General features: G+C 40.4%; 5 protein-coding genes across 6 annotated transcripts; 2 read left to right on the top strand and 3 right to left on the bottom strand.

Moving 5' to 3' along the window:
- Positions 1-88: 88 nt before the first annotated feature.
- On the top strand, positions 89-4999 carry LOC126614029 (DNA replication licensing factor MCM5-like). Its single transcript, XM_050281667.1, has 18 exons — positions 89-485; positions 590-733; positions 932-1111; positions 1215-1313; positions 1402-1538; positions 1636-1741; positions 2032-2163; positions 2236-2313; positions 2497-2601; positions 2745-2836; positions 2917-3049; positions 3142-3237; positions 3418-3512; positions 3608-3698; positions 3792-3901; positions 4016-4145; positions 4295-4396; positions 4672-4999. The coding sequence occupies exons 1-18, from the start codon at positions 198-200 to the stop codon at positions 4753-4755; spliced, it is 2202 nt and encodes a 733-aa protein (XP_050137624.1). The 5' UTR covers positions 89-197; the 3' UTR covers positions 4756-4999.
- A 297-nt stretch (positions 5000-5296) lies between these two features.
- LOC126614026 (uncharacterized) lies at positions 5297-7860 on the top strand. Its single transcript, XM_050281665.1, has 6 exons — positions 5297-5833; positions 6380-6431; positions 6527-6673; positions 6780-6891; positions 7146-7272; positions 7373-7860. Exons 1-6 carry the CDS (start codon positions 5454-5456, stop codon positions 7827-7829), a joined length of 1275 nt encoding a protein of 424 aa, XP_050137622.1. The 5' UTR covers positions 5297-5453; the 3' UTR covers positions 7830-7860.
- LOC126614025 (uncharacterized) lies at positions 7830-10529 on the bottom strand. The gene is made up of 5 exons (XM_050281664.1): positions 10249-10529; positions 9383-10091; positions 8628-9028; positions 8394-8492; positions 7830-8291 (listed from the first exon to the last, which is right to left on the bottom strand). The coding sequence occupies exons 1-5, from the start codon at positions 10377-10379 to the stop codon at positions 8078-8080; spliced, it is 1554 nt and encodes a 517-aa protein (XP_050137621.1). The 5' UTR covers positions 10380-10529; the 3' UTR covers positions 7830-8077.
- Positions 10530-16781: 6252 nt separating this feature from the next.
- On the bottom strand, positions 16782-21737 carry LOC126614023 (ATPase 8, plasma membrane-type). Of its 2 annotated transcripts, none has more exons than XR_007620252.1 (13): positions 21462-21737; positions 21095-21313; positions 20516-20968; positions 20022-20348; positions 19746-19865; positions 19532-19654; positions 19305-19409; positions 18890-19199; positions 18283-18797; positions 18010-18183; positions 17674-17856; positions 17327-17567; positions 16782-17184 (listed from the first exon to the last, which is right to left on the bottom strand). XR_007620252.1 is itself a non-coding variant. In XM_050281662.1 (13 exons), the coding sequence occupies exons 1-13, from the start codon at positions 21507-21509 to the stop codon at positions 17088-17090; spliced, it is 2844 nt and encodes a 947-aa protein (XP_050137619.1). In that variant the 5' UTR covers positions 21510-21737; the 3' UTR covers positions 16782-17087. The 2 variants fall into 2 exon arrangements, 1 of the variants encoding a protein (XP_050137619.1); XM_050281662.1 differs by having other exon boundaries at positions 17398-17567.
- A 2044-nt stretch (positions 21738-23781) lies between these two features.
- LOC126614024 (60S ribosomal protein L39-1) lies at positions 23782-24498 on the bottom strand. Its single transcript, XM_050281663.1, has 3 exons — positions 24358-24498; positions 24169-24272; positions 23782-24053 (listed from the first exon to the last, which is right to left on the bottom strand). The coding sequence occupies exons 1-3, from the start codon at positions 24358-24360 to the stop codon at positions 24005-24007; spliced, it is 156 nt and encodes a 51-aa protein (XP_050137620.1). The 5' UTR covers positions 24361-24498; the 3' UTR covers positions 23782-24004.
- Between the last annotated feature and the right edge of the window lie 9 nt (positions 24499-24507).

Genomic DNA, 24507 nt, shown 5'->3' with positions numbered 1-24507 from the left:
CCATGAAGTCACGTGCTACTGCCAGATCAACCATCTTCCTCTTTCCCGCCAAATCATTCCCGCCAAAATGGCGCGCTCCTCTTCCGCGCGGTGCCCTACAATTTGACCTACAGCGTGGGAGCATTTTAGAAAGAGAAAGTGGGAGGAGGGAGTTAACACTGTAATTGTAGAGAGAGAGAGAGAGAGAGAGTAGAGACATGTCAGGGTGGGACGAAGGAGCGATCTACTACAGCGACCAAGCGCAGTCGCTTGGCGGCGACGGCGGAGACGCCGGAAGCAACGCCGCAGCCGCCACCCGCCACTCGGTTCTCCAGAAATTCAAGGAATTCATCCGTAGCTTCGAGACACAGAAAAATGTGTTTTCGTACAGGGAGAGCCTCCTCCACAACGCTAAGTACCTTCTCGTCGACATCGAAGACCTCGACTCCTTCGACGCCGACCTCGTCGCAAAGCTCCGCTCTGCCCCCTCCGATTACTTGCCTCTGGTTACCACTTCACCGATCTGCTAATTATCCCCCTTCGTTTTCAATTAATCATTGTTTTGAGTTGTTAATTAATTTTGATTGTTTTAATTGTGAGGGTTTTGTAGTTTGAAAACGCCGCCGGTCAGGTTTTGGCGAATTTAAAGACGAAAGTGCCCGGAAATGAAGGGAAATTGGAGGAACGGGTGCCTGAGGATGTTCAGATCTTGCTGACCTCCAAAGAAGACCCGGCGTCGATGCGCCAGCTTGGGGTTGGTTTTTTCTTTGAATTTTTTGCTTGGTGTTTGTATTTTCTGTTTGGTTGATGAGAAAGTTTGGGAAAATGATAAAACTTTTATTTCAGCTGAACATAAAAAGTTAATTATTTGAGCAATGAGAATTTGGGGAATGGTGTATTAGGATTTTATGGTTAGGTTATGCTACATAATTTAGTTTTTAAATTATTGTAGGCACAATGTATATCGAAACTCATCAAGGTTTCCGGGATCACTATAGCTGCTTCGAGGGTCAAGGCGAAGGCAACTTATGTGATTGTAATGTGTAAGAACTGTAAAAATGTGCAGAGGGTACCTTGCCGGCCAGGCCTTGGTGGCGCAATCGTCCCTCGCTCTTGCAACCATATTCCTCAGGTTTGTTATAGTCCTTGTTCTTATGTTCCTTTCTTTCGGCATTTTCTTGCATTATCTTTCTTTTCTAGTTTGAAATCTAATGCAAGGGATTGGAAATGTTTAGCCTGGAGAAGAACCTTGTCCTCTTGATCCGTGGGTTGTGGTTCCTGATAAGAGCAAGTATGTTGATCAGCAAACCTTGAAATTGCAAGAGAATCCAGAGGTGATGATCTTAATTTATAAGGAAAAGAATTTTAAGTTGAATTATGGAATCTGGATATAATTAGTTGTTTTTCCCTTGGTTTATGAAGGATGTACCTACCGGAGAGCTTCCAAGAAATATGCTTCTATCCGTGGATCGTCATCTTGTTCAGACAATTGTGCCTGGCACAAGATTAACCATCATGGGCATTTATAGCATCTATCAAGCTTCCAATTCTGCCACATCGTGAGGATTGTTATAACTTTAGATGAATATTTTAATGTCTTTGTATACTGCTCTTCACTACTGAACTTTGATGTTTACTCTATTCGGTTCTCTGTAGCCATAAAGGAGCAGTTGCTGTTAGGCAACCTTACATCAGAGTGGTAGGAATAGAAGAAGCAACTGATGCCAACACTCGGGGTCCTGCTGCTTTTACGCAAGATGAGGTATTGGTTGAACTCAATATTTGGGAGTATCTTTAACATCTTTTCTACATTGCTAGTGTGTTCCACATGTGCGGTTCTCGTTAGTAAGTATACGCCTCATGGAGTATTTAAGCGCTAGATAGTCGGTAAATTTTGGTGTGGTGGATAATTGTTTACTCTAACACAAGCCTTAGCTGTATATGATCATAAATTCATCTTTTTATTTTATTTTTTGGTCATATTTTAATCGAAGTAAGCTTTGTTATAGAACTAGTAGTATGACTTTTCAACCATTTTTCATATGTTTGCAGATAGAAGAGTTCAAGAAGTTTGCTTCGGAAGATGCATATAAAAATATATGCCTGAAAATTGCTCCCTCTATATTTGGTCATGCAGATGTAAAGAAGGCTGTGGCCTGTCTTCTGTTCGGTGGATCTAGAAAGGTATATCCTGAATTTTTGTCTTTAGTACTTGTGTGGTTTATTGATGGTAACAAACCATTCTTCTGTGAGCAGCATTTGCCTGATGGTGTGAAGCTAAGAGGTGATATTAATGTCTTACTTTTGGGGGATCCATCTACTGCTAAATCACAGGTTGGTTCTCGTATATTTGTTTTATGGGCTCACAATCTAAGTGGCGGTATACAATTTTTCGCAGAAAAATCTCTGCTTAGTTTCAGACCTATTTTCCTAGCCATGTGAGAATAAGACAGTTTATGCTCTTCTTCCATTGCTACACATGGCACATGCTGATTTGATTTCTAATCATCTGTAAAGTTTCTCAAGTTTGTCGAGAAGACAGCTCCCGTGGCCGTGTATACTTCAGGAAAAGGGTCATCAGCTGCTGGTCTTACAGCTTCTGTGATCAGGGATAGCAGTTCTGTAAGTTCCTGATCTTCTTTTGATTTTAATTTAACGATACTTGTTGTCTCTAGTTTTGTAATGCCTTTCACAAAATATTAGTGAGGTAGTTGTCCCTTTCCTTTGGAAAATGTCTCTAATTTCAATTTCTTGGTGCAACGCAGCGTGAGTTTTATCTTGAAGGAGGAGCCATGGTTTTGGCAGATGGAGGTGTTGTCTGTATTGATGAGTTTGACAAAATGAGATCAGAGGATAGGTAATGCAAGCTGGATAGATCTTGATGTGCTTAACTTAGTTTTTCATAGAGTTCTAATAGACTGCATTGTTGTGGCTTAGGGTTGCTATTCATGAAGCCATGGAGCAGCAAACCATATCCATTGCCAAAGCAGGAATAACAACCGTTCTTAATTCTAGAACCTCTGTGCTTGCAGCTGCTAACCCTCCATCTGGACGTTATGACGATCTGAAGGTACACTGCCATTCTAGTTGATCTAATTTAAGAGTCTTAGATGCAACTTGTGACTTCTTTGAATACTAACTGACACAATTGCTTTCTTTCAGACTGCTCAGGATAACATTGATCTGCAGACGACAATTCTTTCGAGATTTGACTTGATCTTCATTGTTAAAGATATCAGAATGTACAGTCAGGATAAGGTATTTTTAATATTGCTAATTCGAAGTGTTTTGCTCAAGTACTTTGGGAGTACAATTCTTGTTTTCTTTTAGGTGGCATTTCAACACCTAACATGTACTATATCTTTGAGTGTCACTGCTGGTCCACTTTGATTGTACTTACTTTTTCATCGGTAGCTTGACTCGGCTTTTCAATGACAGACTATAGCAAGTCATATCATAAAGGTTCATGCTTCTGCTGGTGCAGCACTGGGTGACGGTAGAGTAGTTTCTAAAGAAGAGAATTGGCTGAAGAGGTATACTTTGAAACCCAAGTTCATACATTCGTTATAAAATGCTGCCATTGGAATATCAATGAGATGTTGAATTCTTTTTCTTTGCGACATTGTAGGTACATACAATATTGTCGAACTGAATGTCACCCGCGCTTATCAGAAACTGCATCGAGAGAGCTGCAGAGTAATTACGTGAAAATCAGACAGGTATTCTTGCTGTTAACTTATTATAGTGAGGATTGAGCAGATGCCGACCCAAAAATTCTCCAATTGACATCATCTTCATGAATTTTGTTATAGGACATGAGACAGCTAGCGAATGAAACAGGGGAGGCTGCAGCAGTGCCAATCACCGTAAGGCAGCTTGAAGCTATAGTGAGGTTGAGTGAGGCCCTTGCAAAAATGCAACTGTAAGTATTAGTGATATTGATTGATGCTTAGGAGTTAGGACTTCCAGTTGTAATGTTTATTAGCATGAACGGGGACTAGAACTTTAGTATTGAAAACCACAATGTCAAATTCAGGCGCCACGAAGCTACTGAGGAGCATGTTCGTGAAGCAATAAGACTATTCAATGCGGCCACAATGGACGCAGCAAAGTCTGGAATACAACAGCAGGTCAATCTTACCGGTGAGATGGCTAATGAAGTTAAGGTTAGTAGAAACCACTTCATTGTCATCTTTTCCTACAAGAAAACAAAAGAAGCGACTAGATCAGAGATAAAACATCATTTTCATTCTCTCTTATCTTTCTCATACTCTTTTCTTTTCCAACGCGCGCTTAATTTTTCTCCCTTCAACAGCAAGCTGAAACTCAGATAAGGAGAAGAGTAGGCATTGGGAACCACATATCAGAGAGAAAGCTGATCGATGAGCTCACAAGAATGGGGATGAATGAATCTACCGTAAGTACGAATTTGATTAAATATCCATCATAGTTGCCTCCGCACATGAGCAACTAATCTGGAAAAGTCCGATTATTTGGATTTGATGCCTCTCAGTTTGAATCGTCTTCCAAATATTGATAATATCACATACAATAGTGTGATTTTGGGACAAATGAAACATCTGAAAAAGGACTATTTCAACTTAGAGGACCATTAGAAACTAGTTGGCGATTGCTTCCGCCAACATCTTTTCGGTTTTTGGTGCTTTCATTGATATCACTACTAATTTGCAGGTGAGAAGAGCTCTGATAATTATGCACCAGAGGGATGAAGTCGAATACAAGAGAGAAAGACGCGTAATTTTACGCAAAGCATAAACAGTTGTTACCTACACATTTACAGGGCAGTTATCTATTGTTTCTGTAATCTTAGTGACAAATGAGCCTCAGCTGTGCATTAGTTTGTATTTCGTCCAATTTTTTTCCATGTGAAATGGAATGAGCACTTAAAGAGTGATATTGTGAAACCATGTTTTCTCCAAGTTTACCCTTCCATGTACCTTGAACGTGACAATTTCGTACGAGAAATTAATGAAAGTTGATGGACGTCTTTGGATACGAACTCCTTACAAAACTGTGTAGACTTGTATGAAACGGAAATGCTAAGATGGCGATGTCCGAATTTGAACACGTGCGGGGAAACTTAAAACACGGGATGTTTTGTTTTTGGTCCGGGTTTGGGATGTCACTATGGCATCTCATAATAATGGAGTATGATTCTCTTTCCTCTTTTTTTTTTCTTCCCTTTTCTTTTATATAAACTGTCACGGTTAAGTCACGTCAACATCTTATATTAATTTTTTATAAAAAGAAAAAGATAAAATAAAGAATGTGAGAGTAGAAGATGAATGAGGATGGAAAAATGAGGGTAGAGAATCTTTGTCCCAGAATAATATGCTAGTCCTAACCTACAAACAAGAGGACGAAAGTGAAATTTTGCGAAAACTTAAATGGACTTGTTTTGAATAAAGGAAAACAAAAGAAGAGAAGAGGGGATAGGTGGCGGCACGGGGAGGATGGCTTCTTCTTCTTGTTCTGTTGGGTCACCGAGTTCTCTGACTCAGCGCCACCGTCCTCCTCCGAATCTGAGTCCGAGTTGTGTGAGGTACGCAGTGCTCGGGGCTGGCTTCGCCGGCCTCTCCGTGGCGTGGCACTTGCTAAAGCAGAGTCCGAAAGACTCCAACATCCGCGTCGACATATACGATGAAGCTGGAATCGGCGGCGGCGCGTCCGGGGTTTCGGGTGGGCTTCTTCACCCTTATTCCCCTAAAGCCAAACTTCTATGGCGTGCTGCCGACTGCTGGAGTGAGTCCTTGAACCTTTTGAGCGCTGCTGAAGCCGCCGTGGCTTCCGCTGCTCAAACTTCTGACGGCCCAACGCCAATTGTTAGAAGAAGGTTCGCTTTTTTTTTATTATTTTAGTATTTTTTAATTTCTTCATTTTAATTTCGATTCGATTAAAGTTGAAATATTTGTGTTCTAGATTACTACATCATTCGTGCATTGCAGCATTTGTGCGCATTTTAGTGTATCTTGAAAGGGTTTTGATGACGTGGATTAGGTCAATTGGTCATGGTGTTCTCTTCTAGTGTGTGAATTCTATACCGTAGATTAGAGTACTTTAGAATACCGTTTTGTGAAAAGGTTTCTTTTACTCTTTATCTTAAGGTTGAAATCTTTTTTTTTTGTGCCCAGTTGAGTGTGTGTAACATCTTAAAGTGTTTGATTTTCGGATTTTTCGCACTAGGAAAACAATTCAAGCTCAATACTGTAGAAAACCACCTTGCTAACAAGAGAACGGAAACAAGAAATTTCGCTCTAATAATCGGTTAGTAAATGACTAGTGACAACCGGATTGTTGAGAGTTTTTATCTCCGATTTTGCTCGTGTTTTTGTATAAAACTTAGCTAATAGGCATGAGATTTTGGATTTCTTGTCTTCAGGGGCATCTTGAGACCAGCCCTGAGCTTGAAGAACTTGGTATTGTTGAAAGACGTAATTCTCCCTCATCATTCTACTATCACAACAGCTTCAGATACTTAGTTTTCAACCTCAATGTAATGTTAGTGTTTCTCAATTTATGTCAGTAGAATGCCCAGAGTTGCCTTGCTAGTTGCCGAATAGAAACCCTTGACAACGATGCTGCCCAAAATCTTGTACCTGGCATATCTCCACCTCTTGACGCCTCCTTTTATATGCCTGAAGCTGTTAATATTCATCCTCAACGCTACTTACAGGTTCAGATAATTTAGCCGCTGACCCCTCTTTCCCCCGTATCTCTTTAGTAGATACGCTTTTCCTTTTGTTTTTGTTGATTTCTTGTTGTCATGGTTATTTTTCCAGGCACTGTTCTTAGCATGTCAAAATTTGGTGAAGGAACTTCGTGCTTCTGGCTCCGGAGTCAAAGAATTGCATTTGCACAAGAGTTCTGTCCACAAACTCGTAGACCTGGAAGGTAATGACCAACGCCATTGTTTCAAGCTTTGTTAAGGCTCATGTCGTGGACTTCTTTGGCTCTCTCCAATAAGTTGTTTGTATGTATTTGGTTTCGTGCTCCGTATTTCTTACCGTTAGCCTTGCAAAGTAATCTGTGAAATTCAGTTACACGCAGCTTCCGTCATTTCAGAAGTTTAATTTTTAAGGGTTCCGTAATTTCATTGCACTTATCATTTTCATATCTAGTTAGTGTCTGATTACGTTTGATTTTAGGAGAGTACCAGGCAGTAATAGTATGCCTAGGTGCCAAAGCAGACATGCTTCCTGAGCTCTGCGGGAGGCTTCCGTTGAGGACATGCAGAGGTGTTGTTGCACATCTTCAGCTTCCTGATGATATAGGGTAAAATTTCTTCTCCGCCTTATATTGGTATCTGAATGGCCCAAATTTTTGTGCTATACGTATGAAAACGGAACTCATTTGATGAATTTCTGTGTTTAAGCAAGGAGTATCCAAGCCTCGGCCCCTCGATATTGTCAGATGCTTGGCTTGCTGTCCAAGGCCCTCGGAGTTTATACATGGGCTCGACATGGGAATGGAAATCAAGAAATTCATCACCAGATGTTTCCGCAGAAGAATCTGGGGAAGCCCTTAAAGAGCTTCTGCCAAAGGCACGAGCCGTTTATCCTGTCCTAAAAGATTGGAAGTTTGCCGGAGCCAGGGCTGGCCTGAGGGCAATGCCGCCGCTCACTCCTCACGGCTCGCTCCCCCTTTTGGGCTGTGTCGATGACATCATAGGCGAAAACCGCAGCTCCAACTACTGGTTATTTGGAGGGCTTGGTTCACGGGGATTGTTGTACCATGGTTGGCTTGGGAAGTTGATGGCACAGGCTGTGCTTTCATGTAATGAAGAATTAATCCCGCATGAATTAACCTCTTGGAAGAAATTAAAACAATAATTAATGCATAATTTCTCGTTCATTTTTCAAATTCTTTGAACCGAGGTGCCTCGTTCGATGTGTTCATGGACATGCTCGTGTCACAATATACGTGGATTAGGCCAGTTGACCAGAGAAGTTCAAATCCACCTCCACGTAACCTGTTGAAAGTACAAAATAGCTCGCGCTACACGTCATCACTCAATTAAAGTTCCAAGGTACAAAAGTTGTCATGTTTTCACTACGTGCAAGCAGAGAAGCTGAATTTCCTAGCCCAATGTCCATACATAAACTTGGCCTCCGGCTGTGGATCCTGCTAGCATCCCAACGTTGTAAGGGTGAGCATCAAATCGACATGGAATCGCAGTCATGTGCGGGCTCTCTAAAGTGAGCACTGTTCTTCTTGCAGCTGGGGAGATCACATCTACTCCTCTTTTCACGTTGCCTATGAAGACGTAGGCGTCGTCCCACCCCCATATTCCCCTGTTTCCAGTTTCAAAGTCAGAAGCAAAGCGAAAGCGATCCCGTTCTAGCAAAGGAAAGTCATAAACATTCCAAAATTTCACAAACTGGTAAAAACCATACCTGAACTTAGAAATCCATCTGCTGGTATTATTGTTATGGTATATCATTGATGTGTCCTGGAAATTAGCTCCACTCGATATACCAACTGTATCGTCAATACTACACGAAGACAGAGAAATTAGTCACACCGCAGCAGGCGAGATCAATGCAAATTCATTCATTAATCACCTCTTAAGAACGTTACTATTATAGAACAACAATGCAGTGGGAAGAAAAAAGGCGCAAGATGGATACCTTGTCGTTGCAAGAAACCCTCCAGAAGGCGAGAAGTAAGCAGAATGCACAGCCCTATTGTGGCTAACTGTTCGTAAAGTTTTATCTGCATGAATACTTCTCAAATCCCAAATGCAGGCAGTTCCGTCTGAGGAACTAGTGGCCATGAGGTTAGGGTTTGCTGAGCTAAAGTCAATGCTATTGATTCGGTATTCATGCAAAGACCACTGGTTTGAGAAGCTTCCAGTTCTCTGATCCCAGACACTTAAACCTCCATTGCCCTCAGCAAAATATAAGCAGTTCGGATCCTTCGATTGTTGAGACATAGAGTATATAGGCTTTTCACAGGATTGTACTAGATCAAACACCTCTTTCTCGGCATCCATCAACCGGATATAGCCATGATAACAACTGGTAAAGATCTGCAATTTAACTCAACAACCATATGTTACCATACATCACAAGAGTTACTCGAACTCATTCCAGTGATTGCTCACATAAAAGCATGCGGAAAAACAGTGCCAACTTTCGGGAAGATGAATTTCTGCCTTATTGCTACCAAACTCAATTTCTTATATTACTACTCAGAAGTTGAGCAGGACAAAGTATATTAGTGACAGTGTGTGAAACATAACTCAGAATTTAACAGAACTTAAACCTACATTTTTGAATCGGAAACATAAACGTCTCTCTCTCTCTCTCTCTCTCTCTCTCTCTCTCTCTCTCTCTCTCTCTCAACACTGTTATCATACAAGAACCATTTGGATAGAAATTACCTTTGACATGCAATGTTGCTGAATCAAAATCCCCGAAATAGGACCACTATGTGGATGATACAAATATATTCCGCTTTCTTCATCTTCCTTAGAATCAATATGCCAAAATCCAACATTCCCATACTTATTTCCAACCGCAATCATATTCGAACTAGTACAAGGAAAAAACTTCACATTCATAATCCTGCCGGGCACAACCCTCGCTACATTCTCCGGTTTTAGAGTCAAAGACTCTACCTTTAAACTACTCCACACTTCATTTTCTTCCTTCTTAACCAAACCACAAGTAAACCCACCAATTCCCTCACTCAGAGGTTCTGTCTTCTCACCAATTTCAACTTCATTTTCTTCGTTAATCGAAAAGCTCTCACCTTTGCCACCCTCAAATCTGCCATTTTCGCCCTTAATTTCACCTTTCACTGAAGCATCCAATTGGGGCTTCTTCGAAATATCCAGAATTGTTTCTATTAAAGCTCGATCTGACACTCCGCTGTAGGCATCTTTCATGCTAAGAGGACCCAAATAGCGAGGCAACCCCTTCAATGGGCTCGAAGAATTCGGGGTTTCGGCCATGGATTCGAGAACCTCGTCGCTTAGGCCCTTCGCATCGGGCGGTAACCCGCGCGTGCGTAAAGATCGCCTCATGACAATTGGGGTCTGGGTTTTGGGTTGTTTCTTCGGACTAACATTGTACGATTTGGTCTCGACCCTATAATTATAACCAGATATTAGAAATGGGGGTTTCGAGAAAATCGTGATTTTACCATAGATGCACACTCACACACACACACACATATATATATATATATATATATATATATATAGAGAGAGAGAGAGAGAGAGAGAGAGAGAGAGAGAGAAAGAACCTTGGGCGTTTGGTGGAGACAGAGACTTGGGCTTTGATGGATTGGAGCTTGAGGGAAGACATCATTTCATCGTTCCGGCGGATGTTCTCGAGCCTCTTACGCTCGTACTCTGTGAGTTTCTCAGTCGCCATTAGAAGGGAATGCTTAGAAGCAGAGAGGGAGAGAGAGTCTCAGAGAGGAAAGGGAAGGAGAAGAGAGAGGGGGTTTGCCAGTGAATGCGGTGGGCCGGTGGGCGGGGGGTTATACATGTCATTCGCGGATTGGTGCAAAGTGGCGGGAAAGGAAACTGGCGGGAACGGGATTAGGCCAATCGACATGTGGTCGCATCAGCTTCTACCATCTGTCTGGGTTTTTATCTAAGAGACCCGAAGGTTTAAATTATGAGAAAAATATCTATTAGAGCCACTAACCAGAGAGCAATGCTACCATATTTTTTAAGAAAAACTAATGAAAAAAGTTTGAAAATTTTGAGTTTTAATGATAAGGACAAAATAAAGGATAAAGTAAATAGTACCAGGTTTGACTTTTTAGTGTAAAAATATAGTTTTTCGTTAAAGTGAACGGTATCATGGGCTTTTCATTAAAACTTTCTATTTTTTATATTATATTTGTATAGAAAGATATTTTTTTTTGGGCTTCCCAAAACAAGTGCTCAAATTCGGATCATCCAAAATAAATTTGACAAACTGCATTAACTTACTCTATTGATTCACTTTACACAAATCAATGGCTCAAATTCTCAAATCTTTAGGCTCGATCGTGACTGTCCGAACCGAATCCAAATTCCATTGGTACACCCAGTCCATCTCTCTCTCTCTCTCTCTCTCTCCAACTTTGGCCAATCCATCTTCTACTTTCGCCAATCCATCTCACTCTCTCTCTTCTACTTTTGCCAATATCTTATACTTTCGCCAATCCATCTCACTCAATCCATCTCACTCTCTCTCTCTTCTACTTTTGCCAACATCTTATCTTAGGACTTGGATTCTCTGCCCTCCCAATTCGGTGCCCTTCCCGTGCCCTCCTGTTTGTGTGGTCACGGTTAAGTCACGTCAATATTTTATATTACTATTTTTTTTGTCTTATTATTTTTATAAAAAACAATATAAAATGTTAGCATGGATTAACCGTGACCACACAAAACAGGAGGGCATGAGGAGGCACCGAAATGGGAGGGCAGAGAATCCAAGTCCCTTATCTTATACTTTCGTCAATCCATCTCACTCAATCCATCTCACTCTCTCTCTCTTCTACTTTTGCCAACATCTTATACTTTCGCCAATCCATCTTATACTTTCGTCAATCCATCTCACTCAATCCATCTCACTCTCTCTCTCTTCTACTTTTGCCAACATCTTATACTTTTTCTACTTGTACTCGTAAAGCTCTGCCCCAGGTGTATAAAATCTACCATGAATTCTCTCATGGAACTACGAATTTAACCATCAGTTTCCCTCGATCCACAGCTGTGTAGGGCTATACTTATTAGGTACAAGTATGAAGTACTACATTGCTAGTGCTTATCAGTGCCTTCAGGCATTTTTGCAGCAACTACTCAACAAGATCTTCATCAGCACGTTGGATAATAATCTTGACCTAGAAACAGTAGTACCAGCGACTGATCAACCACCATCACCACTACCACCACCACCGCTGCTGCTAGCCGCCGCTGCCAGCTCTAGGACTAGAAAGCACAACTTTGATTGGGCGAAGATTATCGTGGCGTATTGCTTGTCGACAGCCATTGGAATGGCTCTCATTCCCATCCAACTTCACTCCAACCAGCTCCCTCTAACCTTTTGCTTTCTCGGTCTCGCAATCCTACTTGCTTTTACTTGTATCATGGTTAGCAAATTTATCCAACACTCCAACTCTCCACGGATAATAGTTCATCTCTTCCATTATTTCGGGATCTTCTTCGGAATCACCGCCTTCTTCATTTCCGTGTCAATCCCATTTCCTGTCTGGTTCAAATGTACGGCCTCTCTCATCTATGTGGCCTCAGGCCTTGTAGTACTACTTTGTCACCACTACTATCCATAAGGCTAGAGCAAGCAAGGAGAAAACCTCATAAACAAAACGTGCGATGGGGGAAACATAGTTGTAATCTACTAGCTACATATCTGCATAAGACTACGAGTTAAACTGTATTAGATAATGTCTTAGCAAGTGTATCAATTTTATACAAATAACATTATTGTCTTGCTTTTCGTTTTGGCAGGTATTTTACTTTTTAGGAAAGGTTTTCACCCTAATTAATATCAATAAATATTAAATGTTTGTTTTTGTTATTTTGTTTTTCTAGCTTTGTGGATCACTTCCTACGAAAATGTGGAGTCAAGTAGCACCGACTTCACAAGATCAATAAAATCCCCCTATTTTAGTTTTACTTGGCTCTATGTTGACAACTCTGCCCAGTATTGCTTGTAACCTAAAAAATAATAATAAATAGTGTCTTGGAAAGTGAAAGGGAAACAAATCGATTGATAAAATGGTGAAGAAATGTGTTTCTATGAAGAATTTTGTTTTGTCAGAAATTAGATTGCAGCAACATGTTAATATGACCTATTTCCCTTCCATCCACATATATATATATATATATATATATATATATATATATATTAAAAGCTTGCTAACACATAGGAGTTTTGTCTCTATTAAAAATGTAGTACAAATATAATAAGAATAGCATGACAAGGACACACACGCACGCGCACACACACGCTCACATATATATATTAGAGAGGTGGAGGACTAAGGAATAAGGATCACTTTTGTTTGCTTTTTTTCCTTTTTTTTCCTTCTGATAACTGAATGTACAATGTAAATTTTTTGTGTTATCTCTGTTGGATTCATGCTAATTAGTATCGGTGTTTCTAAATAGGATACTAATTCGATTTATACATTTCTTTCTTTTGTATGCCTCTTTGGTGACAACGAGTCGATGAGACTTTGTGATTGAACGTGCTAAAGCATTAATGTTCGAAAGTGTCTAGTTTTAGAATATTTTGGAGCTTTGAATCATCTAGTATTCAAGATGATGATTACTTTTTGTTTTTAGAAGCTTTAATTTGTAATCATATGGATTATAATTAAAGACTTGCTTGAGTGTAGCAGAAAAATATCGTTCGTAAACTATTATTTCAATTATTGGAATTGTATGAGGACTTAAATGATTAAAATAGGGAAATACAAGCTAAAATATACCTATAACAGTGTTTAATTTTTAACAAATGAAAATTATGACAAAATTTTCTTTTTTAAATTTCAAGTTGTTAAAAAAAACATGTAGACGGGTGAAAAAGGGATAAATGGGTAAAAAAATGATAAACGAGTAAATGATTATGGTTAAATGGGTTAATGGTTATAATTAAATGGGTACACGGTTATGTGTATAGTTAACCATTTATAAACGGTTATGGGTATGAGTATAACCGTTTATGCAATTATCTAACGGATAAACTGTTATGTGAGCATGAACATAAATGATTATGAGTAAATAACTGCTATTACCTACTCGCCATAACCGTTGCCCATCCCTACTTTGACTGTCCGAAGCGAATGAATTTGTTTAGGCTCCTGACAGTCCGAAGCAAATGAATTTGATCTTTAGGCTCTCTCTAAGTACCATTTTTCTATCCTCTCTCTCTAAGTACTCGCTGGCTAACTCCACCTGTGAACTCGCTCTGGCTTTTCTCTCAACTCGCCCAACTTTCCATGTTGACTCGCCCTGGCTTTTCTCTCAACTCACCCAACTTTCCATGATGACTCGCCCTGGCTTTTCTCTCACTCTCTCTAACGATCCTTTTCTATCCTCAACGACCTTTTTCTACTTGTACGCGTAAAGCTCTGCCCAAGGTGTATAAAATCCACCATGAATTCTCTCATGGAACTAAGAATTTAACCATCAGTTTCCCTCGATCCACAGCTGTGTAGAGTTATACTTATCAGGTACAAGTATGAACTACTATATTGCTAGTGCTTATCAGTGCCTTCAGGCATTTTTGCAGCAACTACTCAACAAGATCTTCATCACGTTGGACAATGATCTTGACCCAGAAACAATAGTACCAGCGACTGATCAACCACCATCACCACTACCACCACCACCGTTGCTGCCAGCCACCGCTGCCAGCTCTAGGACTAGACAGCACAACTTTGACTGGGAGAAGATTATCGTGGCGTATTGCTTGTCGACAGCCATTGGAATGGCTCTCATTCCCATCCAACTTCACTCCAACCAGCTCCCTCTAACCTTTTGCTTTCTCGGTCTCGCAATCCTACTTGCTTTTACTTGTATCATGGTTAGCAAATTTATCCAACACTCCAACTCTCCACGGATAATAGTTCATCTCTTCCATTATTTCGGGATCTTCTTCGGAATCACTGCCTTCTTCATTTCCGTGTCAGTCCCATTTCCTGTCTGGTTCAAATGTACGGCCTCTCTCATCTATGTGGCCTCAGGCCTTGTAGTACTACTTTGTCACCACTACTATCCATAAGGCTATAGCAAGCAAGGAGAAAACCTCATAAACAAAACGTTCGATGGGGGAAACATAGTTGTAATCTACTAGCTACATATCTGCATAAGACCACATGCACATGCAATGATCGAGTTAAACTGTATTAGATAATGTCTTAGCAAGTGTATCAATTTTGTACAAATAACATTATTGTCTTGCTTTTCGTTTTGGCAGGTATTTTACTTTTTAGGAAAGGTTTTCACCCTAATTAATATCAATAAATATTAAATGTTTGTTTTTGTTATTTTGTTTTGGAAAAATTAGTATCCGGTCCCTAGTTTTTACTGTTCATTGACTAACACCTTATTAGTTCTCAAATTTTGATTCAAGTCCCTAGCATTAATGTGATAATGAATTTACGTGTTTATTATATAATTTTTTTAATATAAAAATTAGTAATTAATTTAGGGTTTAATACTCACACCTCTATTAAACTTCTAATTAATTTTCAATTCAAACATTTCCAAAATAATAAAAAATTAAATTAAATTAAGTTTGTACCTATTAGTTTTTTTTATATATAAAAAGATTCTCAATTTTTTAATCTTAAATGTACCCATTCATATAACTTTTCAATTTTTTTAATCTTAAATGTACCCATTCTCAAATATATCAATTTGTTATATGTAAAATGTACCCTTTTTTAATATAAAATCCATTCAAATTTTTTAATCCATGTTTAAACTTATATGGGTACATTCTTTTTCGTTGATTTGAGAATGTATCCATGTTTTGGTACAATAACTTTTTTTGTTAATTTTGGTTAATGTACCCATACATATATGTACACACACACACAATATAATACAGAGAATAATTTATATTTTATTATTTTTAATCCCATAAATTATGGGTTGTATTTAAAATCTCATTAATACAAACAATTACAAATTTCAATTTTTAATTTTTAATTAAAAAAATATAGTAACTTACATTATTACATTAATATCAGGGACCTCAATAAAAAACTAAAAACTAACAAGGTTTCAATCAAATAATATTGATAGCTAGGGACCGCATCCAAAGTGTCCCTTTTGTTTTTCTAGCTTTGTGGATCACTTCCTACGAAAATGTGGAGTCAAGTAGCACCGACTTCACAAGATCAATAAAATCTCCCTATTTTAGTTTTACTTGGCTCTATGTTGACAACTCTGCCCAGTATTGCTTGTAACCTTGGAAAGTGAAAGGGAAACAAATCGATTGATAAAATGGTGAAGAAATGTGTTTCTATGAAGAATTTTATTTTGTCAGAAATTAGATTGCAGCAACATGTTAATATGAACTATTTCCCTTCCATCCATATATATATATATAGGCTTGCTAACACATGGGAGTTCTGTATCTATTAAAAATGTAGTACAAATATAATAAGAATAGCATGACGAGGACAGTTCTTACAACAAGTAATATGGTGTAGAGTCTAGTGGAATCAAAATAAATATGTTTTTACGTTTTTGTGAGAGTTGTCATATAAATAAAGTGGTCGAAACACAGTTCACAAGTTTTTGTTTTTCCAAGATGAAGGCTATTTTCTTTCTTAAATCAATGGAAGAGGATTTGAACTCAACAAATAACTAGTTAGTAAACAAATCCAAAGTTTGTATAATATATATCATATATGCACACGACGGCTATTTTGATTTTATAATTGTTGGGCATAATCTCGTGTCATTTTAACAAGGTTAACGCTTGCTTCTCATTTCCTTTCAAATTCAATAAAACATGAAAAAATTTAACTTGTTAGGTTAGTCAATTAGAATATTGTGTCTGTCCTCGAGCATCTAAGTACGGATTTATAGTAAAGAGATTTATAATACACTTGTGATGGAATCAAATATTTTGTACTTATTTTGTTTGTGACCTCTATCATTGATTGACACGTGCTAAATTTATGATCATAAAGTTAATGACGTGTCAATTAATGATAGAGGCCAAATACAAAATAAATACAGAAAATTTGAACTCGGTTGAGATTTCGTTAATCATGCATGATAATTAATCTTGGAATAATTTCACTGTGAACTACTAAATTCTTCTTGCATTATTGATTCCTAGGCAATACAACCCCTCATTCTTAAAAAATAAAAAAAATAAAAAAACCCCAATAATTAATCTTCATTCCATCCCAAAGAGGTTTAGTTTTTTCCAATATCTAATATAAGGGCAAATCCACTCAGCTGGCTTTCACAGCATTTACCTTCTCTACTTTCATTACATAGAATATATATAAATACTATATATTTGTAAATATATATATTTAGTTGCAGCTTCTTCTGAGCACTCCTTGCGTCCACCTTTCCCTTTTTAGAAAGTGTTCTAAACAGTGTAGTGTTGTTGGATGGTGTCAATGTCTAGCCCCTTCAGCTTAACCACTGATTCGACGTGCCCCTTTAACGTGTGCAGTTCCCTCAGTCTGCATGCATAATATAAAACATCAGATGCAAAAATTCAAATAATATACTTTAAAAAATTAAAAAAATATATTATTTTATTCGCGTATATACGTGTATCGATTTGTTCAAAACATATGAACCAAGGATAGGCCTCGAACGAACCAACATAGGAAGCATCCTGCTGTTTTTTGAGTGCCCTTTTTTTGTTTTTGTACAAGGAAGCATCATTTTACCTAGCGACTTCCGCGCGCCTCTTGGCCTGCTCAGCTAGCTCCGCCTGCTCCCCGTGGTTGCCGTGGAACAATGCTTCCGGAGGCTGGAGACCGTTGAGCGAACGCTGAGCTGACGCCCATTGCGCTTCTCTTGCCCCCTTTCCGTAGTCATTGTTTGATGTGAAGGCAGTCTTTGTGCGTAAACAAAACATAAGCAAGCAACATTAGGTCGGGAAACGAGTCAAAAGAGTAAAAGGAGTAACGTTTTTATGGTAGAGCTAGAGATGAAAAACAAACCTTGTTCTGGACAATGGTATCCCAGGCCTTGCCGGTCAATGCGTAGCGGATAATGAACTTGAAGATATCGAGGGGGAAGTAGGTGACGATGCTGTAGATCCAGATGACACCGGCCCATCCCCATCCAACGCCTTCGATTCTGGCAAAGCCCCAACTGCAGTACACAGCGATGAGCGTGGCCACCTGAAGAAAAAGGTACCCCAAATTAGCAAGGTAAGTTATGGTGAAAAGCGAAAAAGACTACCAACTGTATCGGAAGTACTTATTTTTTAGAATCTAAGTGGCACATAAAGTGAGACGGAAATGGAGTTTCAAAGGGTAAAATCATATACTAACCAACTGAGCTGCAAGAAAGGCGACCATAAGCATGAGACCAGGGCGTTCGAGGAAGGACCAGCTCCTTGATCGAGTCACGAAGATTAGTGCTTGGCTGATGATGCTCACTTGTAGGTAGATAGCCGAGTTAAGCTGTTTCGGGTTGTCTGAAATATTGTGCACTCCAAAATGTTTCTGCAAAAAGTACAGATTTTTTTAGCATTTGTATTAGACTTAAATCATCAATTGAGTGTTGGCATTTGATTTTTGATCTCTAAGAGTTTGTTTACATACTCCGAAGAAGTTGGTGCTATTTGCAAGCCAGAAGAAGACCACGGTCATGACAGCCATGTAGGTTCCAAGGACAACGCCAGTGGCGAAGATTTCCTTGAGCTTCCATGAGTCAGGGAGAGGAGACGGCTTCACTCTGTCCTTGGAGATGGTCATGATAGTCCCATCGTTCAGGACAGCGATAACCAATACCATGAAAGGCGAGAAGTCGAACTTCCAGATGAGAGCAACGAGCATGAATCCCACCACAATACGGATTGTGATGGAAACAGCGTAGATTGTATAGTTCTTCATCCTCTGGAAGATGGCTCTGCTTGTCAAGACGGCACTCACAATCACACTCAGCCCTGGCTCTGTCAGGACAATGTCCGACGCGCTCCTGGCTGCGTCAGTTGCATCTGCCACGGCAATACCAATGTCCGCCCTCTTGAGCGCCGGGGCATCATTCACACCATCTCCAGTCATCCCGCAGATGTGCTTCCTCTCCTGTAGCTTCTTTACAATCTCATACTTGTGCTCTGTACGCCATAAATATATGTGCATTAGTTTTAAGTTTAAAACCACTAACGGGAGCTGCTATTGGCACTCGAAAAAATAGTGTTTTAGTTACCAGGAAAGACTCCGGCGAATCCATCAGCCTTTTCGATGAGCTCATCAACAGGCATGGAGGCAATGGACTCGTCCTTGCTCTGTCCTAGAAGGGTGGATGACGGATACATGTTAGTTCCCATGCCGAGCCTGCGACCGGTCTCTTTCCCAATGGCAAGTTGGTCACCAGTGATCATCTTAACGTTGACACCGAGCTCAAGAGCACGGCGGATAGTCTCAGCACTGTCGTGCCTGGGAGGATCAAAGAGAGGCAGTAAACCGACAAACTCCCATGGACTGCCGGCGCTCTCCTTGGTCTTCTCAGGTACTGTCTGTAAAATCATAGAGAATGGAATCGAATTTATGTCAGGAAATTCATCTTTCTGGGGTTAAAAACACAACAAACACCATTGAGTCATTTCGTCGCCGTTATTCACCTGTCGAGCAACTCCCAATGAGCGGAGACCGCGTTCTGCGTAGTTGTCAATGACAGCATGGGCCTTCTTCCTTGTTTCTCCCTTGAGATCGCAAAGGTCAATGATCTGGTAGACAAGTAAAATGGTTAGTTAACAATATTTTTTTCTTCCTTCGAAATCTTCACGTACAGAGTTCTGATGGCATAGGTCAATAAAATGTGCTCTATATTATTGGTACAAGGGCTTACTTGCTCAGGTGCACCCTTGCTGCATCTGTGCCAGTCGCCATTGGCATCGATGTAGGTGATTGCTGTGCGCTTGTCGACGGGATTGAAGGGCAGGAAATGCACCTCAGTGATTCCTGCTCTTGCCTACAAAAACATCAACAAATCAAAATAAGGATGAGCTGCTTCAATCAGGCATGCTGCTGCAGGAGAAGTAAAAATGGATTGAATTGTGTACCTCCTTGGGGTCGGCCAACATATTAACAATCGAGGCATCAATGGCGTCCTGGTTTTCGACCCTGGAGGCCCTAGCAGAGAGCAACACCACGCCGTCCTTATCCACGTTCTTCGGGAACACCTGAATTATATTCACACCCAAAATAAGTACTGATAGCATAACGAGAATCATAGGCAAATAATCATATCTATTATCTTGGTTACTGACTGTCACGCCTTCGAATTTAAGGTCAATATTATACTGAAATATGGCACGTATTCGGGTTATTACACTAACCTCAATTAGACTCTTATCGACGGTAAGCTTGTTGAGGGTGAGGGTACCGGTCTTATCACTGCAAAGGACGTCCATCCCAGCCATCTCTTCAATGGCTGTCATCCTCTTGGTGATGGCGCCTTGCTGTGAAAGGCGGTGAGACCCAATAGCCATGGTCACGGACAAGACCGTGGGCATTGCAATGGGGATACCTCCGATCAGAAGCACCAGCAGGTTGTCAATACCATCTCTGTATGCCCTGTGCTGAATTGGATACATCACCAGGATCTCAATTACCATTCCCACAGCAATGGAGCATATGCAGAAGTTTCCGATGGATGTCAACACCTTCCAAGACAATACAAAATTAGTAACACACCCCGAACTGAAAGAGAAAAACTTCCATGGAACCGAGATGTCATTGTCACTGTTATATGATTGGATTGAGATACCACACAATACTTTATATAAAATTCGATGACTGACAACGAAGAGAAACGCGTCAATGCGCTTACCTTTTGGAAGTGACCCACTTGGTTGGTGCTATCCACAAGGTGAGCAGCCTTTCCGAAGAAGGTATGGACACCGGTGGCAATGACAACAGCTTCGATCTCACCCTGCTTGCAGGTAGAGCCAGAGAATACCTCATCTCCTGGGTTCCTGGTAACAGGAAGGGACTCACCGGTGAGAGCAGCCTGGTCAATCTTGAGAGGATCACCTTCCAAGAGACGCGCATCAGCTGGGACGATATCTCCCAACTTGATGCTGATCACATCTCCTGGCACCAGGATTTCTGCCTCTTGCTCCCCCCACTTTCCATCCCTCAAGACCTTAGTCTTGGGGGCAAGACTAGCCATCAGAGCTGCCGCAGCATTGCCGGCGTTGTTTTCCTCGATGAAACTGATGGTTGAGTTGATGAGCAACAACACCATAATACCGACGAAGTCTGGCCAGTCAGTTGGCTTGCCCTGCATTGTTCATAACATTCTTCTTTATTTAATCCGACGACCAGAAAAAAGTTGTGCATGGGAAGAAAAAGGAAGTGCCGAAATCATTTATCTTCGTTTGATTAAATTGATTAACGATAATATTACCCCTCCATTGGCCAAAACCAGGGCCATGATAGCAGCGCACTCCATGACCCATGATAGAGGATTCCACATAAATCCCAGGAACTTAAGGACCTTGCACTCCTTCTTCTCCTCAAGCTTGTTCGGGCCGAAGATCTCCAGCCGCTTCTGGCCTTCCTCGGCCGTCAATCCACTTTTCGTGCATTTCAGCTGCTCGAACACTTCCTCAACGGGGATTCGCTCCTACGAAAAACACACAAACAAATCAAACACATTTCCACTACCATACCATTGCATGAAACTTCAAAAAACAAAAAAAAAAAAAAAAAAAAAAAAAAAAAAAAAAAAAAAAGAAGACACCACGTAAAATCATGCAAACTCAAATACGTACGAGGTCGACGTTCTCGTTCTTGACGTCTTCTAAGGAGATGTTGGCCATGATTGACCGACGGCACAACACCGCCTTCTTAGGCTCTCAGGCCGGAAAGAGCTCCGCTGTTTCTCTGCTTCCCCACCACGAAATGCGCCACAAGCAGTGCTCTCAACCTCTGGGCCTCCTCGTCGGAAGAGACACGAGGAAGAGAGAAACCGAAAGTAAAAGAAAGTACGAATAGGATTTGTCAGCAGCCTAACTCTGTCCCTTTTTTCCCCTGATGGCCTAAGTTGTGCCCCTCAGCCGCCTCGAAATTTATAGGAGATGTAGGAGGGGGGCAACGCAGGGCTGCCCGTCTATTGCTGCTCTTGTTTTGGAGTTTCGTTTCGCCGTTTCGGTTTCCTCGGATAAGTTTGTTAGACATTTTTGTGGCTTTCCAAACTGCACGGCCATATTTGGCTCCTTTTAGATATATTTACAACTACTCATGCATCGCAAGTTGCGGGGTACTCCTACTTGGAACAACATAGCAAAACTGATCTTTCTAGAGAGAGAAACTGAGAGATAAGGAGAGAGACAACAAATTCGGGGGAAGGAGGGAGGAGGTGGGTGGGAGAAGGAAAAAAACTAGTAGAAATAAAATCATTCAAAGATTTGATCCCAAAAAAAAAGGGGACCGAATGGACTTGGTCTTGCTGACAAGTCCTTCAAGGTTGACGGGGAGAGAGTGTACACAGCGACTGGCAACGGATGACGGCCGGAATCGGAGCCAGTTGCTGACATGGTGGACGAAGTTCGCCGGTCGGGTGACTTGTTGAACCAGTGGGTTTATTTGTTAATGTGAATTTCGTTTTCAGTTTCCTAATTGAAATTAAAATATAAAGTTTGTGTGATAAAAGTTTCAAGTTGAGCATGGAAGATAATTACTGAGTTTAAATTAAAAAAAATATTTATTTTCTTTTGCAATCAGGACTAAAATGGAAGTCTGTTCATTGTGGAGTGCAGAAGTGGACTAAGCCTCGCAATAGCTCAGCCACAATAATATGGTTCAAATTCTTCTTGACGAGAATCAAACGTAAAACTTCTTATTTACAAGTGAAAAAGAATATTACTAAACCGTAACCAGATTAACTTAAATCAATGCAAACATATTTGTAAGAAATTAGCTAAACCAATTACATAATGCGCGCTAACTTTTGATTTTTGGTTTTTTCTGTTTACACAACTAGAACTTACATAGAACGAGTCCACCGCTGCATGGCATCCCAATCCAATAATATACATTGCCATGTGGAGAAAAACATGCACATAGCAATGCATTATTGTATAAAAGACAATACATACTAGTGAACCTGTTCCATATAAATCATTCTCGTCATGCACATATGGTACACATTGAAGCATAGGTGTACGGTAATTAAATTTAGAATCACAGTGATAGTGCTGGGATCCGCGACACGCATGAGCAGAGCAAACATAAAATTTAGCATGTGCATATACGCATGCTCGAAACAGCGTATGTGCCAAAGGAAATAAAAGGCCAACAGCAACACAAACTTCCTGTCCCAGTACATGCTAGGAAATCACGACACCCTTGAAGCAATCATAAATCGACAGTTAAAGCAAGAGTTGTAACATGAACCAACATAGAAAATCAGATGAACGGTAGCACCATAGAGTAGCAAACACGAGAAGTTGAGAACCTAGCATGAAAACCAAGTAATCCTTCGTGCAACTTTCCTCTAAAACAGGAGCTGCTCAATCAGCCCGGGAAAATAACGCCGAATTTCACCTTGGAAAGCAATTTGACATCCACACAAGAAACTAGAAAAATCCCTCCAAAGGGCAATTCCTTTCTCACCTCAACTTGTTCAGTAAACTGACAAGATAATTCCGCTAACTATATGTTAAATTTCATTACGTAGAGTGAACAACGAGCTACCTAAACAGAAAGAACATAGTGTTCCCGCAATTCCATGGCTCATCATCAACATGCCTATCTATGCAATGCATCCAAAAACCAACAAAACACTGAAATATTCTGACCAGAACATCTTAGCAAAGCACTAATCTGCGTAACCAAAACTTTATGGATTACAAGGGCTGGACGGAATCATTGCTACCATGTTCAAAATTCTATATCAATCACAGTAAGCAACGATGAACTACCCATACCCATCACCTCATAAAGAATTACGAGGCAAATACAACATGCCAAATCAGTCATCCAAACAAGTATTTCACTAATCAGATGGTACAGGCAATCCGCAATCGAATTAAATTAAGAAAGACCGGCATGCCATCACCAACAAATATCGAAAACAGCATAAACAGAGCATTGAGAAGTCATGATTCAAATTAACTCATCTAAATTCAAAAATTGGTCCAACATTACTGGAAATACACTTAAACTACAAACCAAATAACATTTTCATAAGGTAAATCTCCACCACGGGACTACATGGAAGTTCCCAATTTGATTAAACATAAAAAGCTTCCAACTGTTTCTCAGAATTAAAATCTTGACCAACACATAGATATAGAGTAGCGGGTGATCCACCTCAAAATCCAAGCTTGGTGCGGCGCCAGTGCCTGCGCTTAGCGTTGTACCTGAAGCAGCACCACGCCGTATTAGAGCAGGCGGGAGAAATTTCCAAGAGCTAAAAAGATAAATCGAGTGTAAAAAATTAAAAAAGAAATCAAATGGGGTCTCTAAGATCCGAACCTGATGGTGTTGTCGGTCCTCATGCGGATCCAGTGAGGAATGGGTCGGTTCTGCCTCATCTTCTTCGCCAGCTTCTTCTTGATCATGAAGGACTTGTGCGACGGCTGCAAATCCAACGGCCAATATCAAACATCAGAACAAGAAGAAAGAAGTCGAGGAGCAGAAGATGCAGTCAGAGAGAGAGCTTACCATCTTCGCTGCTGGAGCTCTGAACGGAGGAGCGACTTGCAGACAAAATTCTAGCAGTGGGAAACCCTAATTCCTGAGTTTTGCAATTTATAGTTTTACAGTGATGGGTTTTACTGGACATTTGGGCCTGTTTAAGATTATGGGTTTATG

Source organism: Malus sylvestris, chromosome 2 (assembly GCF_916048215.2).
Source record: "Malus sylvestris chromosome 2, drMalSylv7.2, whole genome shotgun sequence".
NCBI lineage: Eukaryota > Viridiplantae > Streptophyta > Magnoliopsida > Rosales > Rosaceae > Malus > Malus sylvestris.
This window is presented reverse-complemented; position numbering and strand designations above follow the sequence as displayed.

Excerpts from the sequence above, each read along its gene's own strand:
- LOC126614025 (XM_050281664.1), bottom strand. The coding sequence starts at position 10,379 with ATGGCGACTGAGAAACTCACAGAGTACGAGCGTAAGAGGCTCGAGAAC. Across the intron at positions 9,029-9,382 it reads AGCAACATTGCATGTCAAAG|ATCTTTACCAGTTGTTATCA; the intron begins GTAATTTCTATC and ends GTTAAATTGCAG. Across the intron at positions 8,292-8,393 it reads AGATGGATTTCTAAGTTCAG|GGGAATATGGGGGTGGGACG; the intron begins GTATGGTTTTTA and ends AACTGGAAACAG.
- LOC126614026 (XM_050281665.1), top strand. The coding sequence starts at position 5,454 with ATGGCTTCTTCTTCTTGTTCTGTTGGGTCACCGAGTTCTCTGACTCAG. Across the intron at positions 5,834-6,379 it reads ACGCCAATTGTTAGAAGAAG|GGGCATCTTGAGACCAGCCC; the intron begins GTTCGCTTTTTT and ends TCTTGTCTTCAG. Across the intron at positions 6,892-7,145 it reads CAAACTCGTAGACCTGGAAG|GAGAGTACCAGGCAGTAATA; the intron begins GTAATGACCAAC and ends GTTTGATTTTAG.
- LOC126614024 (XM_050281663.1), bottom strand. Across the intron at positions 24,054-24,168 it reads AGGACCGACAACACCATCAG|GTACAACGCTAAGCGCAGGC; the intron begins GTTCGGATCTTA and ends GTGCTGCTTCAG.
- LOC126614023 (XM_050281662.1), bottom strand. The coding sequence starts at position 21,509 with ATGGCCAACATCTCCTTAGAAGACGTCAAGAACGAGAACGTCGACCTC. Across the intron at positions 21,314-21,461 it reads AGAACGAGAACGTCGACCTC|GAGCGAATCCCCGTTGAGGA; the intron begins GTACGTATTTGA and ends TGTTTTTCGTAG. Across the intron at positions 19,410-19,531 it reads GCAAGGGTGCACCTGAGCAA|ATCATTGACCTTTGCGATCT; the intron begins GTAAGCCCTTGT and ends CTTGTCTACCAG.
- LOC126614029 (XM_050281667.1), top strand. The coding sequence starts at position 198 with ATGTCAGGGTGGGACGAAGGAGCGATCTACTACAGCGACCAAGCGCAG. Across the intron at positions 1,112-1,214 it reads CTTGCAACCATATTCCTCAG|CCTGGAGAAGAACCTTGTCC; the intron begins GTTTGTTATAGT and ends GGAAATGTTTAG. Across the intron at positions 2,164-2,235 it reads TGTTCGGTGGATCTAGAAAG|CATTTGCCTGATGGTGTGAA; the intron begins GTATATCCTGAA and ends TTCTGTGAGCAG.